The sequence below is a fragment of the Hevea brasiliensis genome, chromosome 14, assembly GCF_030052815.1.
Source record: "Hevea brasiliensis isolate MT/VB/25A 57/8 chromosome 14, ASM3005281v1, whole genome shotgun sequence".
Lineage (NCBI taxonomy): Eukaryota > Viridiplantae > Streptophyta > Magnoliopsida > Malpighiales > Euphorbiaceae > Hevea > Hevea brasiliensis.
Genome location: NC_079506.1, coordinates 77,704,011 through 77,722,632, shown reverse-complemented (window position 1 = coordinate 77,722,632; position 18,622 = coordinate 77,704,011). Strand labels below are relative to the sequence as shown.

At 38.8% G+C, this 18,622-nt stretch overlaps 1 protein-coding gene and 1 non-coding gene across 2 annotated transcripts; one reads left to right on the top strand and one right to left on the bottom strand.

Moving 5' to 3' along the window:
- Positions 1 to 1,307: 1,307 nt before the first annotated feature.
- On the bottom strand, positions 1,308 to 3,117 carry LOC110671231 (uncharacterized). The gene is made up of 3 exons (XM_058134638.1): positions 3,049 to 3,117; positions 1,718 to 2,098; positions 1,308 to 1,646 (listed from the first exon to the last, which is right to left on the bottom strand). The coding sequence occupies exons 1-3, from the start codon at positions 3,115 to 3,117 to the stop codon at positions 1,308 to 1,310; spliced, it is 789 nt and encodes a 262-aa protein (XP_057990621.1).
- A 10,393-nt stretch (positions 3,118 to 13,510) lies between these two features.
- On the top strand, positions 13,511 to 13,617 carry LOC131173708 (small nucleolar RNA R71). Its single transcript, XR_009144021.1, has one exon. It is a non-coding gene; the product is annotated as a small nucleolar RNA R71 (small nucleolar RNA).
- Positions 13,618 to 18,622: the final 5,005 nt, after the last annotated feature.

Sequence of the window (18,622 nt, the reverse complement as noted above, 5' to 3'; positions counted from 1 at the left end):
TATCTTATTGGGGGAGGTGGAGTTGGTTCCCTTTCCCTAGATGATGATGCACAGCCTACTACTCTTTTGGTGGATGTCATTGCTAAGAAAAAAATGATTTCTAGAGTTAAGTTTTGGAGGGATTTGGGTAAGGGAAGGAGAGATTGGATGTTTTTAAAAGAGAAGAGTTGTGTTTTGGGGAGAGAAAAGGCATGTTTAGTGTTTAAATAGGCATTAGAATCATTTAGGTAGGGGTGGAAGTGTTTCACGTGAAAAGGCACTCCAGAATTGTGACCTGTGTAAAATTACACGGGGCAGTGCAGTGGTGCATGGATCACCCCATGTAATACTTTACCTGAAATCTGCTTCCCTTTTTTAATTGCTTGGTAAGTTACACAAGCCAAGCAATGTTGCATGGGTCACACCTTGTAACTTACTGTAGCTGCTTCTGATTTTATGCAATTTGATTTATTTGCATGGGCCGTGTAATCTTGCATGGGTCACCCTGTGTCACTTGTTGTAGCTACTTTCCCTAGAGGCTTAGGGTTCTCCTTACCATATGACCTGTGTAGTGGTAAACATGGTAGCCCTATAACTTACTATTTCAAGGCTTTTTGCTTTTAGGTGATTCCTCATTACCTATCTCAAGAAAATTCATTGTTTTAGTAATTAAAATGCTGAATGGTACCCTTTTTTTACTCTATTCCTATTTTAATACACATCCTAAAAAGATGTTTTCTAATTTTGCATGTGATGCATAATTAATGGACTAGCATTTATCAAGACAACACAAAATGATAAATATATCAAGTAAGTTAAGGAATCATCCCTGTTTGGAGTTTGTTGCCCTTGTGTGGTTTTGCCTGATTGTCTATTCCTCTCTCCTTCTTCTTACATTTACTTTTGTCCTAAAATAATTTAAGCTTAGAATTTGGATGGTATGCAAAGTGAAATTTAAAGTAAAATGCAAAATTAGAAAAAGAAGACTTATCTTGTCTCCCAAGAAGTACTTATTTATAGTCTTTAGCTTAACTGTACTGCTTAATTATTATGGAGTAGGTAGATCAGCAAAGGAGTGTATTGCTCCTTTCTCAATAGGTTCTCCAGAGATGTATGTCTTCAAGCATTGACCATTAACTTTGAATGCTCCTGATGATTCGCTCCATACTTCTACTGTGCCACGAGGGAATACTTACAGGACTTTAAAGGGTCTGGACCACCTAGATCTTAAGGTAGAAGGAAAAGATTAGTTCAACCCGTGGTGCTTGTTCCTTGCTAGTTGGAGCTAACATGGTTAGAGTTTGTTTCAACTCCACCACTTGTAGTACTTAAGCTGGTGGTAATGGTGGGCTAGCTTCCAGTAGTTGTGCACATGCTATTATCTCTTTGTTTTCATCTTCAATGTTACTACTATGCACAACATAGGCTTCTAGAGGATCTTCTGGATATTTCTTTTTGAACTCCTCTTCTACTAGCTCATTAATAATGTCTATCCTTAAGCATTCATCCATGTTTAGCTTTTTCTTTATTGCTTGAAACAGGTTGAATTCTACTTCCTCTTCTCTAACTTTGAGAGTCAACTGCCCATTTTTAACATCAATGATGGCTCCTCTAGTTACTAAGAAGAGTCTTCCTAAAATTATGGGAATTTGGACGTCTTCTTCCATCTTTAGAACAACGAAGTCAACGAGTATGAAGAATTTGCCAACCTTTCAACGAGTATGAAGAATTTGCCAACCTTTATTAGAATGTTCTCCAGAATTCCAATTGGGTACTTGACAGATCTGTCTACTAATTGCAGGGAGATAGTGGTTGGATTCAACTCTCCAACATTCAGTTTTTGACAGATGGATAAAGGCATAATGTTGACACTTGCTCCCAAATCGCAAAGGGCTTTGTTGATCTTCATGTTACCTAAGAGATAAGGTATGAAGAAACTTCCAGGATCTTTCAGCTTCAGGGGCAATTTGTTTTGCAATATTGCACTGCATTCTTCAGTGAGGGTCACTGTCTTATAGTCATCTAGTTTCCCTTTGTTGGAGAGTATCTCTTTCAAAAACTTTGCATAAAATGGCATTTGAGCTAGGACTTCAGTGAAAGGGATGTTGATATAAAGTTTCTACAATACTTCTAAAAATTTTTCAAATTAGTTATCCAATTTTGCTTTCTAAAATCTTTGAAAAAAAAGGTAATGAGATGGTTGATAGGGCTTTGGTAGCTTCTTCTTCTTTACTTTTTTTTCCTTTTGCTTCTCTATACCTTTGTCAACGTGTTCTTCTTTCTCCTTTGCTTGAGCATCATTCTCATTAGAAGTTTCATCAGATTATTCTTGCTCTTCTATTGGTTTCTGGTTTTTTAACATCTTGCTACTCCTCAAATTGATTGCCTTGCATTGTTCCTTTAGATTCATCTCAGGCTGACTAAGTAGTTTACCATTGGCTTTGCTTGAGGAACTAGCTTATTAAGAAATTTGGTTTTCAAGCATTTTGTTATGAGTGGCCAATTGGTCTATTCTGGAAGTAAGCTGCTTGATCATCTCACTTTGTTGTTGTTGCGCTACTAAAAAGCTTTTCATTATGGATTTCATAGTCATCTTTAGTTTAGGCTGTTGTGGTTAAGGAGGTTTTGGCAGTTAAGGCTAGTTTTGATTTTTGTTTTAAAAGCCTGATGGTATTGGTCTGTATCCTTTGTCTATTGATCGGCTGATTTTGTTGCTTTTGTTGGTTGGACCATAAGAAATTTGGGTAGTTCCTGCATTCAGGATTGTAAGTGCTTGAGTAAGGATTTCCAATCGCTCTCTTGTTGAAGTTTCCATTGTTATTCACATAGTTCACCTATTCTATGGAAGGCTCACTGTAATTATTGCATTTTGAGGTTCGGTGTCCTCCTCCATAGAGGTCACAGAATTGGTTACTAGCTTTTATTGTATTAGCTTGCATTTTGTTAAGCCTCTTTGACAGTTGGTCAACTTTGAGCATTGATCATACTGAGTGCATCCAATTCTAGTACTCCAATTGTTCTCCTTATGTCTCTTTTTTCATTTGACTATTCAAAATTATGGTAAGCAACCTTCTCTAGAAACTCAAAAGCTTCGGTGGTGGTCTTCTCCATTAGGTCTCCACCAGTTGCTGAATCCATAGTACTCCTTATTAATGATAGTAAACCATTATAAATGTAACACCCCAAATTTTAAATGTATTATTTTGTGAGTAATATTAATATTTTTATTTTATTTAAAATTTAGGAAATTATTTGAAATTTTTCGAATTTTCAAAATCGGGTTTGATTTCCCGAAAATATAAAACTTTGATGATTTTTAAAAATTAATTTAAAGACCACATGGCAAAACTAAAAATATATTTGGAGTCTATAAATTTTTCTGAGTTTTCTAGAATTTTTTTAGAATTTTTGGGCCTCATTTTCTGTCCCAAGGCAGAGTAATAAATTCAAAATTTTGTATCCTGAATCGAACCGGCCGACTTGAACCGGACCGGATCAGACCGGCCGAATCGGGCCGGCTCTTTTTCTTCTTCTTCTCCTTCTCTTCCTGCGTGAGTTCTCCTCCTTCTCTCTCTCTCTCCCGTTTTCTCTCTCCTCCCACCTCCCCTCGCCGGCCAGCTGCCTCCCCAGCCACCCTAGCCCGCCGGCGCGCCTCTCGAGCCACCTCAGCTCCCCGGCTGCCCCCTGAAACGCCGGCAAACGTCCCACGAAGCGACGTGACGCGCAGCGCGCGATGCTTCGTCTTTCCGATAGAAATCCGGCCGATCTGGCCACCGATTGGGCCGGGTCTTGTGTCTAAACCCATCTACTCGTCGAGAGCTTTCCATAGACACCAAGAACACCGAAATCCATCCAGCGGTTTGTCCAATTTTTGCCCGGGAAGTTTTAGCCCATCTTGACTTTTGGGCTAGATTTCTCGCAAACCGTGAACCCCACGAGAAAACCGAGAGTACCAGAGCGCTCCACTTGTCAAGAGCTTCACGGCGATATAAATTTCAAATTTTTCCTACACCATTTTTCGGTGGGTCTCATGGAACTTCGTAGTATTTTTCCGAGCATTAAATGAGCTTAGAAAATTCTGTAAAATTTATGTACTAACCCCCGTGTTGTGGGCTTCGTGTAGGCATCTTCAATTCGCGGAAATTCGACAGTTGTCCGGGTCTGTGAATTTCCGGCCAGAAAGACCGGCTACTGAAAAAGGTCTCCGAATTGGATCGAGATTTTGGCTACCCCACCATTTTCAGATGTCCCGCACGCGTCCCCGAAGTCGGAATCGGCATAGGTAAACCCGAACTTTACTTTTTCGTAATTTTCTAGTGCTTTAATGAGATTAAAATCCGTAAAATATTCGTGGTAGCTCAGAAAATTATGATTCTTTTTGCAATAGCCTAGTAGTATTGCTAAGGACTGCGGGGCAAAGTTTTAGAATTTTTAGAGCTTCTTTGGGCAGTTTTTGCAAAAATGATCAATTATAAGGACTAAACTGTAAATTTACATATTGTGATTGAGGACTGTTTGGATGGGCCGAGGAGGGGCTGTGTGATCTGATTGAGTTGTGAGTGTATGATTTGTGAATATAGAAGTGCGTTTTGAGCCCTTTTGCAGATTGGGTAGGTCCTAGGTATAGGGGAGACTCTGTCGGATTTTCGGCACGACTTAGGACGTATTTAGTCTTTTCTTAGTTTGTATTGAGTCAAATTTATTAAATGATTGTAATAAAATTGTCAGGTGAGCCGGGACAGCCTTCTTCCTCCGCCCAGCCGCCATAGTGACTGCTGTCAAGTCTGTGAGTAAAATATTAATTTTAATTGTAATTTCGATATTATTATATGTTCAAGCATGCCCATGCATCACTTATATGCATATATCTATGTAGTTAAACTCTAGGCACGATTTATGTTGCATTCATAACTGTTAAAGTGCCATAGATGTTGTTGTGGTAATTTGGAGCAGTGTGTGTGCGTTGGCGTGCGTGTGATGTGGTGTTGGCTATGGATAGGACAGGTAGACACAGCTTGAGATCTTCACTAGGACTCGGTCCTTCAGGGTAGACACGGCTTGAGTTCTTCGCTGGGACCCCGATTTGGTCATTTAAGTGAAAGTCCGAGCTGAGTTCTTCGCTGGCATAGGTTGGATTTAAGAGAGCTATATAGGGGATCAGCTCCCATATATTATGATTGATATTACTAGGTGTGTGAGTGCTCCAAATTACCTTTTTGCTGTTATGATGTGAAATTATTACTGATGTTGCATTTCACTCTACAGGGTGCATTAGCTTTAGATAGTTATAGAGATTATGGTTAAATTTGATATTTTACTCTCTGAGTCGAACGCTCACTCCTGTTCAATATTTTTCCAGGCCACAGGAGGATATTTTTGAGGTTAACCTGCTTTTCTCCCTCGCAGGTCGTTTATTAATTTTTATATAAACCTGTTAACTCTTAGAATTTTCGTATGTGTTAAAAATATTTATTTGAATTGGGTTTATAATATAAATTGTTATTTTGGACCTGTAAACTTATTATTTTATGCATGTTGATGGACTGGATGAGGGAGCTGATCTCCCATTTATTTTTATGTTATTTTTATGTTGTATGAGTATGTGGAGGGTGAGCTGAGCTCCCCAATTGATTATATATTGTGTTTACAGGTCGGGTGAGTCAAAAACTCCCCGTTGAAAGGTCCATTTTATGGCCGGACTCTGTCCGGTTGATTTCTTGAAATTGGGCTCAAATGGGCCTTAGAGTTGGGTTAAGGAATAGTTAGGCTTACTACGGGCCTCGGGAGCTTTAGGCTGGACCAGGTCCTAGTGCCGGTCCGGCCCATAGGTTGGGTCGTGACAATTGTGGTATCAGAGCCTAGGCTCCAGATTCATAGGGAATAATTGTCTAAAGTGTTGGGAAGAGTCTGCTATGAGTCACATGCAGAAAATAGGGTCCACATTCATCTGGCATTGTCATCTTTGCTTCTAGTCTCTGCTTCATATATTGTGTGTAAATATGAATCTATAGAGCTGTGTAATGTGCAGTTTTGAATTTTGTGGGCTAATGCTGCTGAATTTCAGGAAAATGCGTAGAAGCAGGAGAGCTGCCACTGCACTAGAACCAGATTTGCCTAACGAAGTGTCAGCACAGGATGAGGCGCCTGCCCCGAGGAGGCGAGGTAGGAGGCCTAGAGCTGCTCAAGTAGAAGAGCAGCTGCCACCAGTTCAGGATCAGTCTTTTATGGCACAAGGTCCCATGGACCCCATGGCAGCTACTCTAGTCGGGTTGCAGAGAACCATCGATATGATGGCACAGTATATGGTCCACGCTCCCCAGCAGCAGCAGTCCACCGCACCAAGAGGGGAACCTTACAAACAGATCATCTTTCAAGAAGTTGGTGCCTGGTACTTATAATGTGTCAGACGATGCCTATCAGTTTTTGGATTCCTGCAGACAGGTAGGAATAGAGTTGCAGTTGACTGATAGAAGACTTATAGAGTGTATGCAGCATGTCATAGGGCCTATGCCTAGACAATGGATGAATGACTACATATTACCTCGGATGGAGGGCTTGTCGTGGAATCAGTTTGTGGAAATGTTTATCAACCAGTTTGTACTAGAAAGTTTCAGAGATTAAAAGCAGTGGGCCTTTGAGGACTTAAGACAGAATGGCAGGTTTGTAGATGAATATGCTACAGAATTTCTGGAATTGAGCAGGTATGCCCCTACAGCAGTAGCTACAGAAACTATGAAGGTGAAGAGGTTCCTAAAGGGGCTTGACAGGAGGTATGCAAACCTGGCCATGATGTCTGATCAGTCTTTTGATGTGGTAGTAGATCGAGCCAGACAGATTGAGATTAGCTATGCTGTGGATGACAGCAGAAGGGCAAAGAAAAATAGAGAAGAGAGTTCTTCAGGTGTTCCCCACATGGGTACTACGGATAGTGGTAGCCAAACTAATTACAGAGGAAGAAGCAGGAATAAGAGGAGTGGTTTTAGACACAAATCTCGAGGATTTAGACCAGGGTACGGATCCAGCAGTAGTCACAGTTTGGGGTACAGCAGTTCTAGGTCTGGTTCAGGATCCTCCTTGGCACCTTGTGCACAGTGTGGAAGAGGACATTCAGGACCTTGTATGATGGGTTCAGGAGTATGTTTCAGGTGTGGCCAACTAGGTCACTCTGCTAGGGAATGCCCCATGTTCAGCGAGCCACAGATGGGGTCACAAGGTTCTGTTGCAAATGTTCCTCGTCAGTTGTATCCTGGTGCTTCTAGCATGGCAGGCAGTCAGTTCAGTGGCCAACAGGGCCGAGGACAAGAGGGACGTGGATTTGGAGGCAGATCAGGAGGTAGAAGTCAGTATCAGGGTTCTGCCACTCAGGGTAGGGGTCAAGCTCGGGTTTTCACCCTGACCCACCAGGATGCTCAGGCTTCCAATGCAGTTGTGGTAGGTATTCTTCTAGTCTGTTCCTATGAGGCTCGTGTTTTGATAGATCCGGGTGCTACGCACTCATTTGTCTCCCCTGTGTTTGCCATGAGATTGGGTAGAAACCCTACAACTTTAGAATACCCTTTATCTATAGCTACCCCGCTTAGTGACAACATAGATGTAGATATGGTTTTTCCAGGTAGCCCAGTAGTAGTGGATGGAAAGATCCTCCCAGCAGACTTGGTTCCTCTACCAGTAATGGATTTCGATGTAATCTTGGGAATGGATTGGCTGGCAACTCATTATGCCACTTTAGACTGCAGGAACAAAAAGGTGTATTTCCACATACCTGGTGTGGAAGAATTTAGTTTTGATGGTGACAGGAGCGTGGCTCCATATAATTTGGTGTCAGCAATTAGTGCTAGAAAAATGTTGAGCCGTGGATGTCAAGGCTATTTGGCATTGGTAAGAGATACATCTGTAGAAGGTGTTAACATGGAAAATGTTCCTGTTGTCAGAGAATTCATGGATGTCTTCCCTGAGGAGCTTCCAGGGTTGCCACCAGGAAGGAAAATAGAGTTTTGCATTGATGTTGTGCCGGGTACAAACCCCATATCAATGCCGCCTTACAGGATGGCACTAGCAGAATTGAAAGAGATAAAGGAACAACTACAGGAGCTTTTGGATAAGGGTTTCATACGGCCGAGCACTTCACCCTGGGGTGCTCCTGTTCCATTTGTGAGAAAGAAAGATGGGTCATTGAGGTTGTGCATTGACTATAGACAGCTGAACAAGGTGACTGTGAAGAACAAGTATCCACTTCCTCGGATCAATGATCTGTTTGATTAGCTCCAAGGAGCTAGATTCTTTTCCAAGATAGACCTGCGATCAGGCTACCATCAGTTGAGAATCAGGAATGAGGATGTGTCCAAAACAGCATTCAGAACAAGATATGGTCATTATGAGTTCTTGGTGATGTCCTTCGGACTCACTAATGCACCAGCAGCCTTCATGGACCTGATGAACAGGGTGTTCAGGCCATTCCTGGACCGTTTTGTCATCGTATTCATAGATGACATTTTGGTATACTCTCGGACCGAGGAAGAACACGTGTGACACTTGAGGATGGTGTTGCAGACTTTGAGGGAGCACCAGCTATATGCTAAATTTTCAAAATGTGAATTTTGGCTAGAAAGCATCTCATTCTTGGGACACGTGATTTCTAGTGAAGGCATTCAAGTAGATCCCAAGAAAATTGAAGCTGTAACTGATTAGCTTAGGCCTACAACAGTCACTGAGGTGCGAAGTTTTCTGGGCCTAGCTGGCTACTATAGGCGTTTTGTGCAAGATTTTTCTAGGATAGTGGCTCCCCTAACTAAGTTGACTCAGAAGAATGTTCCATTCATTTGGACAGATGACTGTGAGGAGAGTTTCCAGAAGCTTAAGGAGTGTCTAACCACTGCCCTGTTGTTGACACTACCGATGAGTGGTGAAGGATATACCGTGTATCGTGACGCCTCCAGAGTTGGCTTAGGGTGTGTTTTGATGCAGAATGAAAAGGTAGTGGCTTATGCTTCAAGGCAGCTGAAGAGGCATAAGCAGAACTATCCCACCCATGATTTGGAAATGGCGGCTGTAGTCTTTGCACTAAAAATCTGGAGACACTACCTGTATAGTGAAGTGTGCTAGATATACACCGACCATAAGAGTTTGAAATACATCTTCCAACAGAGGGATTTAAACTTGAGACAGAGGAGATGGATGGAGCTTCTAAAGGACTATGATTGCAACATCCAGTACCACCCTGGGAAGGCCAATGTAGTGGCAGATGCTTTGAGCAGAAAATCTTCTGGTAGCTTGGCGCACATATCAGCGAAAAAGAGACCATTGATTCAGGAAGTACATGAGTTGATGGATCAAGGTTTAATCCTAGATCTTTCAGATGAGGGGGTATTGTTAGCTCATTTTTCAGTGAGGCCAGACTTGCGAGATAGAGTTAGAGTTTCCCAGCACAGAGACCAACAATTGATGAAGATCATAGAAAGAGTACAGCAAGGTGAAGGTGGTGAGTTTGGATTTGCCAATGATGACGCCCTTATGCAAGGTTCTAGGATATGTGTGCCCGATGTGGACAATCTCAGAAATGAAATCATGCAAGAGGCACACTATACACTGTACAATGTCCACCCAGGCTCCACCAAGATGTACCATAATGTGAAAGATAGCTATTGGTGGAATGGCATGAAGAGAGACATAGCAGACTTTGTGTCCAAGTGCTTGACTTGTCAGAAGGTGAAGTTTGAACACCAGAGACCGTTAGGGAAGCTACAAGAGCTCCCTATCCCAGAATGGAAGTGGGAAATGATTACTATAGATTTTGTGACTGGGTTACCTCGTACCACGCGAGGATATGACTCGATATGGGTAATTATAGACCGCCTAACTAAATCAGCTCATTTCTTGCCTGTGAAGACTACATATTCTGTGGCACAGTACGCCCGACTCTATATTCGAGAGATAGTCAGATTGCATGGAGTTCCTACTTTCATAATATCTGACAGAGGGCCCCAGTTCACTTCTCTGTTTTGGAGAAAGTTGCAGGAGGCACTTGGCACACAGTTGAACTTTAGTACTACTTTCCACCCTCAGACAGACGGATAGTCCGAAAGGATAATCCAAACACTGGAAGACATGCTTCGCATGAGTGTTTTGGATTTTGGAGGTCAATGGGATGATCAGCTAGCTTTGGTGGAGTTTGCCTACAACAACAGTTACCATTCCAGCATAGGGATGGCACCCTATGAGGTACTCTATGGAAGAAAGTGTAGGTCTCCTCTGTGTTGGACGGAAATGGGAGAAGCGAAGGTGCATGATGTAGACCTAGTGCAGTACACTTCAGAGATAGTTCCTTTAATCAGGGAACGATTGAAGATAGCTTTCAGTAGGCAGAAAAGTTATGCAAACCCCAGACGAAGGGATGTAGAGTTTGTAGTAGGCGACTATGTATTCCTGAAGGTTTCCCCGATGAAGGGAGTCATGAGATTTGAAAAGAAGGGCAAGTTGGCACCTCGGTATATTAGACCTTTTAAGGTTACTGATAGAGTTGGAGCAGTTGCCTACCGGTTGGAGCTACCACCCAACCTTTCTCATGTTCATCCTGTGTTTCACATCTCCATGCTCAGGAAATACATTCCTGATCCTTCCCATGTGCTACAACCGGATGTAATAGAGCTGAAAGAAAACTTGACGTTTGAGGAGCAACCTGTAGCCATAGTGGACTACCAAGTGAGGCAGCTAAGATCAAAACAGATCCCTATGGTTAAGGCTTTATGGAGGAGCCAGTCAGTGGAAGAGTGCACCTGGGAGTCAGAACGGGACATGCGTAGCAAGTACCCTTATCTATTCAATGTGTAATCATGTACTTTATTCTGCCTTGTGTAAAATTCGAGGACGAATTTTCTGTAAGGGGGGAAGAATGTAACACCCCAAATTTTAAATGTATTATTTTGTGAGTAATATTAATATTTTTATTTTATTTAAATTTTAGGAAATTATTTGAAATTTTTTGGATTTTTGAAATCGTGTTTGATTTCCTGAAAATATAAAACTTTGATGATTTTTAAAAATTAATTTAAAGACCACGTGGCAAAACTAAAAATATATTTGGAGTCTACAAATTTTTTTGAGTTTTTTAAAATTTTTTCAGAATTTTTGAGCCTCGTTTTCGGTCCCAAGGCAGAGTAATAAATTCAAAATTTTGTATCCTGAATCGAACCGGTCGACTTGAACCGGACCGGATCGGGCCGGCTCTTGTTCTTCTTCTTCTCCTCTTCCCGCGCGCGCTCTCCTCCTTCTCTCTCTCTCCGGTTTTCTCTCTCCTCCCACCTCCCCTCGCCTGCCAGCCGCCTCTCCAGCCACCCCAGCTCGCCTGCTGCCGCCTGAAACGCCGCCAAACGTCGCACAAAGCGACATGACGCGCAGCACGCGACGCTTCATCTTCCCGGCCGATCCGGCCACCGATTGGGCCAGGTCTTGTGTCTAAACCCATCTACTCGTCGAGAGCTTTCCATAGACACCAAGAACACAGAAATCCATCGAGCGGTTTGTCCAATTTTTGCCCGAGAAGTTTTAGCCCATTTTGACTTTTGGGCTACATTTCTCGCAAACTGTAAACCCCATGAGAAAACCGAGAGTACCAGAGCACTCCACTCGTCGAGAGCTTCGCGGCGATATAAATTTCAAATTTTTCTAACACCGTTTTTTGGTGGGTCCCACGGAACTTCGTAGTGTTTTTCCGAGTATTAAATGAGCTTAGAAAATTTCATAAAATTTATGTACTAACTCCCGTGTTGTGGGCTTCGTGTAGGTATCTTCAATTCGTGGAAATTCGACAGTTGTCCGGGTCTGTGAATTTTCGGCCAGACAGACCGGCTACCGAAAAAGGTCTCCGAATTGGATCGAGATTTTGGCTACCCCACCATTTTCAGACATCCCGCGCGCATCCCCGAAGTCGAAATCGGCATAGGTAAACCCGAACTTTACTTTTTCGTAATTTTCTAGTGCTTTAATGAGATTAAAAATCCCTAAAATATTCGTGGTAGCTCAGAAAATTATGATTCTTTTTGCAATAGCCTAATAGTATTGCTAAGGACCGCGAGGCAAAGTTTTAGAATTTTTAGAGCTTATTTGGGCAATTTTTGCAAAAATGATCAATTATAAGGACTAAACTGTAAATTTACATATTGTGATTGAGGACTGTTTGGATGGGCCCAGGAGGGGCTGTGTGATGTGATTGAGTTGTGAGTGTATGATTTGTGAATATAGAAGTGCGTTTTGAGCCCTTTTGCAAGTTGGGTAGGTCTTAGGTATAGGGGAGACTCTGCCGGATTTTCGGCACGACTTAGGACGTATTTGGTCTTTTCTTAATTTGTATTGAGTCAAATTTATTAAATGATTGTAATAAAATTGTCAGATGAGCCGGGACATCCTTTTTTCTCCGCCCAGTCGCCACAGTGACTGCTGTCAAGTCTGTGAGTAAAATATTAATTTTAATTGTAATTTCGATATTATTATATTTTCAAGCATGCCCATGCATCACTTATATGCATATATCTATGTAGTTAAAGTCTAGGCACGATTTATGTTACATTCATAACTGTTAAAGTGCCATGGATGTTGTTGTGGTAATTTGGAGCAGTGTGCGTGCGTTGGCATGCGTGTGATGTGGTGTTGGCTATGGATAGGACGGGTAGACACGGCTTGAGATCTTCGCTGGGACCCGGTCCTTTGGGGTAGACATGGCTTGAGTTCTTCACTAGGACCCCGATTTGGTTATTTAAGTGGAAGTCCGAGCTAAGTTCTTCACTGGCACAGGTTGGATTTAAGAGAGCTGTATAGGGGATCAGCTCCCATATATTATGATTGATATTACTGGGTGTGTGAGTGCTCCAAATTATCTTTTTGCTGTTATGATGTGAAATTATTGCTGATGTTGCATTTCACTCTACAGGGTGCATTAGCTTTAGATAGTTATAGAGATTATGGTTAAAATTGATATTTTACTCTCTGAGTCGAACGCTCACTCCTGTTCAATATTTTTCCAGGCCACAGGAGGATATTTTTGAGGTTAACCTTCTTTTCTCCCTCGCAGGTCGTTTATTAATTTTTGTATAAACCTGTTAACTCTTAGAATTTTCGCATGTGTTAGAAATATTTATTTGAATTGGGTCTATAATATAAATTGTTATTTTGGACCTATAAACTTATTATTTTATGCATGTTGATGGACTGGATGAGGGAGCTGAGCTCCCATTTATTTTTATGTTATTTTTATGTTGTATGAGTATGTGGAGGGTGAGCTGAGCTCCCTAATTGATTATATATTGTGTTTACAGGTCGGGTGAGTCAAAAACTCCCCGTTGAAAGGTCCATTTTATGGTTCGGACTCTGTCCGGTTGATTTCTTGAAATTGGGCCCAAATGGGCCTTAGAGTTGGGTTAAGGAATAGTTAGGCTTACTACGGGCCTCGGGGGCTTTAGGCTGGCCCAGGTCCTAGTGCCAGTCCGGCCCATAGGTTGGGTCGTGACAATAAAAGTTCTGAATGAGGAGCCAATCCTGAATGCCATGGTATAGGCACTCCCTCTAAAGATCTTTGTACCTTTCTTATGCATCATAGAGAGATTCATTGTCTTTCTGCCTAAAGGTGTTGAGTTCAGCTTTAAGTTTAGTAGTCTTCCCAAGTGAAAAGTATCTTGCTAAAAAGGTTTGTGACAGATCAACCCAGTTGGTGAAGGATCCTGCAAGTTGAGATAATAACCACTTTCTTACTTTATCGTTAAGAGAGAATGGCAATGCTCTTAATTGAATGGCATCTTCAGAAACACCATTCATTTTGAATATATCATAGAGGGCATGAAAACGTTGGAGATGGTAGTGTGGATCGTCCATCGATGATCCTCCCAATTGAGTCTATTGAACCATCTGAAGCCATGCCGATTTTAGTTTGAAGATGTTAGCATCAATTGTTGGTATACTTGTGCTCAATTGGAATCCTCGAATAGTTGGGGCTTCATTGTCTCTCAAAGGTTTTGGATGATTGTCCACCATGGTCAAAGTTTTAACATCTTATTGCTTCTTTTCCCTTTTGATAACTTTAAGAGTTTTATCTATTTCTGGATCCAATTCAAGCAGTTCTTCTTCTAGTTTAGTTCTATTCATAAACTAAACAGAAGATCCTGAATGTGACATCCTTACTTTAGGTAGTCCACACATTCTACTGTTTCAGTGACCAATGTCTGTCCGAACAATCAAAATGTCTGGAACTATATTTAAACTAGAGTAAGGAGTCATAAATAGTTTAAATAATGACAAGAAAAATTAAGGAAAATTTTAAGCAATGAAATGCACTAAGGTTAAATGAGCCGTAGCGGGAAGCAGCTGTGAAGTCAGTTACCGACCCTAGACCTGAGGGGAATTCTCTGAAATAATTTTTGGCACTCCAGTGAAGAGTTATTGAGGCTTAGATGACAATAGAACGCTAAGAAAATGCTAAGAAAAATTTTGTAAATCGGTACAAATAATTTTAACTTGATAAGCACAATGAAGGGCATTTTGGTCATTTCACCTTCATAGATAATTTTTGACCAACTTGTCCATTTAAGTAAGTGAGATCCATGTCCTAAAATATGAATAAATATTACTAAAAATTTAATTAAAAATAATAAAAGAAAGAAGAAAAAGAAATACAAACAAATGAAATTAAAAATCCTAATTATGATATCCTGCCCATATCAAAATGAGGTAATTAAAATTCCTAGCCAATCATCATTAGACAAACACAAGTATAAAAGCCAAATGGGATAAATTAAACCAAGAAAAATCAGCTTCTTCTTCCTCTACCCATGATGGCTGAACCATGCTCGTGAGGAAACCACCATTTTTACTTCTTTGAGCTCAATTTCCCTTAGGTTTTCACCTTAATTTCCATAAATCCCAACACAAAACTTTGATTTTTAACCTTGCTTATCACTTTGGGAGCAAAAAGAAAAGGAGAAGTGAAGGTTTAACAAGTGGGGAAATTCATCAATTCAAGGTTAGTGCTTAATCTTGTTTTTCTCTTCTTAAATTCTTAAATTTAAGATGAACTGAGGTGAAATTATGTGAGAAATGTTGAAAAGAAGGGTGTGTGAGGAAGTGAAATTTTGACCAGCCATGGTAGGAAGAGGAATTGAGGTGTTTAATTGAATTTAAATTTGAATCCTAACTTAGGTAAGATGACATATAAGATTTATATGTGGAATTGCATGTGTAGTGTGCAATTAGAGATTGTGAGGGTTAGAGTTTTATGAATAAATTGGGGATTTTATGCTTTGATGTTTAATTGGAGTTCTAATGGTCAATTAGTGACTATTTGATATGGTATGACCTTAAAATGAAGTTAATTGTGGCAATGAATTGTGGATTGGGTGAGCTGCCCTTTTGCTAGAAATTCTGGACATTGAGTCTAGTGAGTTTGGGCAGCCATAAGTTGACTTGTGTAGCTTCAATTGGTGTAAGGCTAATTGGAGGTGAAACTAGGGACACAATGCCACATTTTTCATGAAGAGACCCTGCTCAGAAAACCAACCTAAAGTGACCTAAAAATTACTTGAATCTGGATAACCAAAATCTGGACTTGGAAAAATGACCATATGAACAGTGATTATTCAAATGGCCATAACTTTGTATAGAGAGGTCTAAATGACTTGAACCCATGGAAAGCTTAGACATGGTAGAATAACTTTCATAGAGAATAGAAACCCAAATTCTGACCATAACTTAATCAAACTGCTAATCAAATTTAGCTCACCAAAACTACAAAAGACCAAAAATTTCTCAAAAAATCTGGACAATGACCCATCTGGCCAGTTATGGTAAAAATGCCATAACTTGACCTACAAAACTCAAAATGGAGTGATTCAAAAAGAGAATTAAATTAGAGATATTAAGGAACAACTTTGATGAAGAAATTTTAGCCAAATTCCCACTGTAAATAGGTCCAATGAAACAGTAAACTTAAGTGATCAAAATTGAAATTTTGGAAATACATCTAGGGAACTTTGAATTGTAATTGGCAATTAATGCCAACAAGTTTATAACCCAAAATGTGGTATTATTATGAATTTAGAATTTTCAATCCTATTATTTGTTAAATAGTTAAAATTTGCATAAATAGTATATATAAATAGTAAACACCATGACATAAAATGTAAGAACTAAATTACTAGGAGAAATTAAGGTATGAAATTTGGAATCCATGAAATGTTCATGGATTACTTGGAATAGGAATGGTAATTTGCCTAAATGACTTAATGAACACTTAAGTTATGTGAATAGGTAGTTAGAATTTGTATTCCCATCACTAGTAGACCTCATAAGACATAAGTAATACAACTTGAAATATGAAATGAAATTAACCTAAATGGATTGTTAAGTATAAATAAGATGAAGTTAACATTAGGAATTATGTTTCTATTATAAATAAGATAATAACACCTTGCACAATAAATGGTACATGAGAGGAATTAAAGTGAATCATAAATACTTAGTAAGTAAAATATTTCTTGAATTATGAATTCATATAAATATTGTGTGAATGGAACATTAGTTCTCATCATGAGAGAAAGGAAGAATGTTTTGAGTATAATGGTATGTGAAAATAATTGATGTGAATTGTGATCAATATAGATCATATAATGAATGTATAAATTACGTAGAAATGTGATTTGAAAATTATGCTTCCATCATAACTAGAATTAAAATGCTATAAAATATAAATAGAAAATATAATGAAATAATAAAATATATGAACATTTAATAGTACTACTCATGTATTGCCTAGACATGTGTGTCAGATTGGATAGATTGGTATGCTAATAGGGGATTGTTTGAGCAGCATTGCGTAAGGCTTTATGCCTGTGTTTATAGCTTTATGCCCGCATTTATGGCTTGTATGCCTGACTATTTGTTATCATGGCTTCTTAGCCATATTGATTGCATACATGGTTGGCGTTTTGAGTATTCACGTCCCATGGTATGATGGCCCGAGGCACTGCAGTGCCCTGTCTCAGCTATATTGATTGCATACATGGTTGACGTTTTGCGTCCTATAGTACGACGGCCCGAGACACTACGGTGTCCAGTGCCAAGGACCCGCTTATCTAGTTTAGTTAGCCTGTCATAAGTTACTTGGACAGTGAAATAAGTTTAGAATATTATGAATTAATAATATTAGAAATTAAATAAATGAGTAAGAGATACCTGAAATGAACTAAATTAGCAATAAAATTTTATTTATTATGAAATGATCTAAAACATACGAAAATGTGAAATAAAGCGATAAAAAGATTAGTAAAATAAATTTAACTTAAATAAATATTACAAATGCATCTTCTATAATACTATGAATATAAGTTTTAATATTTTAATTAATTTTGTATGATATATATATATATATATATATATATATATATATATATATATATATATATATTACTATGAAATTAAGAGACACGCGCTTCCAAAGAATGTCAAGAATGATAAAACATATTCAGTAGTAAAATTATATATGAAATCAAAATAATTTTTTATTACATAAATTAGGCTTTATTTTTTTTTTATTTGTATATTATTTTCTTATTGTATTATTGCACTACTAAGCAGAAATGCTTAGCGCAATGGATTGTTTCCTTGTGTAGGTACTGAAGACAAAGCCCAGTGGATATTAGACTGGGATTTTGGAGTCCGGATCTGCAAAGTGTCCAAAGTGGTCACCTTCTCAGTAATGCATATAGATAGGGCCCATATAGGTCATGCTAATATATTTTATATTTTATAAATAGTTATCCTGTTGTTATGTAATGTAAGTTATGAAAATGTATTTAATATGTATGTGATGTAAATTAATAAATTAGCTCTTTTATATGTAATTAATTTATACATCTTATAAATTATGAATTTATGTAATTAGTTTGTAAATCATGTAAATAAATAAAATTTGAGAATTTTGATATATGAATTGTGCATGAGTGTTAGTTGCAAGAATTGAATGTGAGTTGATGATGATGAGATCATGTATTATTTTAATTAAATTTATATGAGATTTTTAAATAGGTAAATAGCGAGACACGTTAAACAGTAATAAATTAGGGGAAACTCTGTCAGTTTCTCTTATGAATTTAATTTATTTTAAAATATAATGAGTTCAAAATTTTTAAAGGGATAAAGTAAGATAAGATAGGGTGTTCCAGCACCGAGTGTAACATGCCTTGCTTGGCTACACTATAAATGGGTGAGAGGTGTCACACTGTAAAAGAGTTTAAAAAAGAAAAACAAAATAAGATAAATTAATAAAAACTAGGTAAAATAAAACGTCTAAATTAATTATATTGCATATTGTCTAATATCAAACACAAAGATTCCTCGAAAACGTTGTTAAAAACTTATTGTGCAAAATCTTACAAGTGTACGGGTCATAACAAGTAGTAAAGTAATGAGTATAGTACCATTCCCATGAGGAATCTGGTTTGAGTACCAAACCATACAGTAATTGTAATCTAATCATAGTGAGAGAGAGAGAGAGGAAGAAACATATCATATATATATATATATATATATATATATATATATATATATATATATATATATGCAAAGTTTTTTAAATAGCTTCAAAAATGTATGCCGCTTAATAAGA

Bases quoted from the DNA above. Each gene is read 5' to 3' on its own strand.
- LOC110671231 (XM_058134638.1), bottom strand. From the start codon at position 3,117: ATGGATTCAGCAACTGGTGGAGACCTAATGGAGAAGACCACCACCGAA. The intron at 2,099-3,048 runs GTTGCTTACCAT...GAAGTATTGTAG, and splicing joins CTTTTGAGTTTCTAGAGAAG to AAACTTTATATCAACATCCC. The intron at 1,647-1,717 runs GTTGGCAAATTC...GTTGTTCTAAAG, and splicing joins TGGAGAACATTCTAATAAAG to ATGGAAGAAGACGTCCAAAT.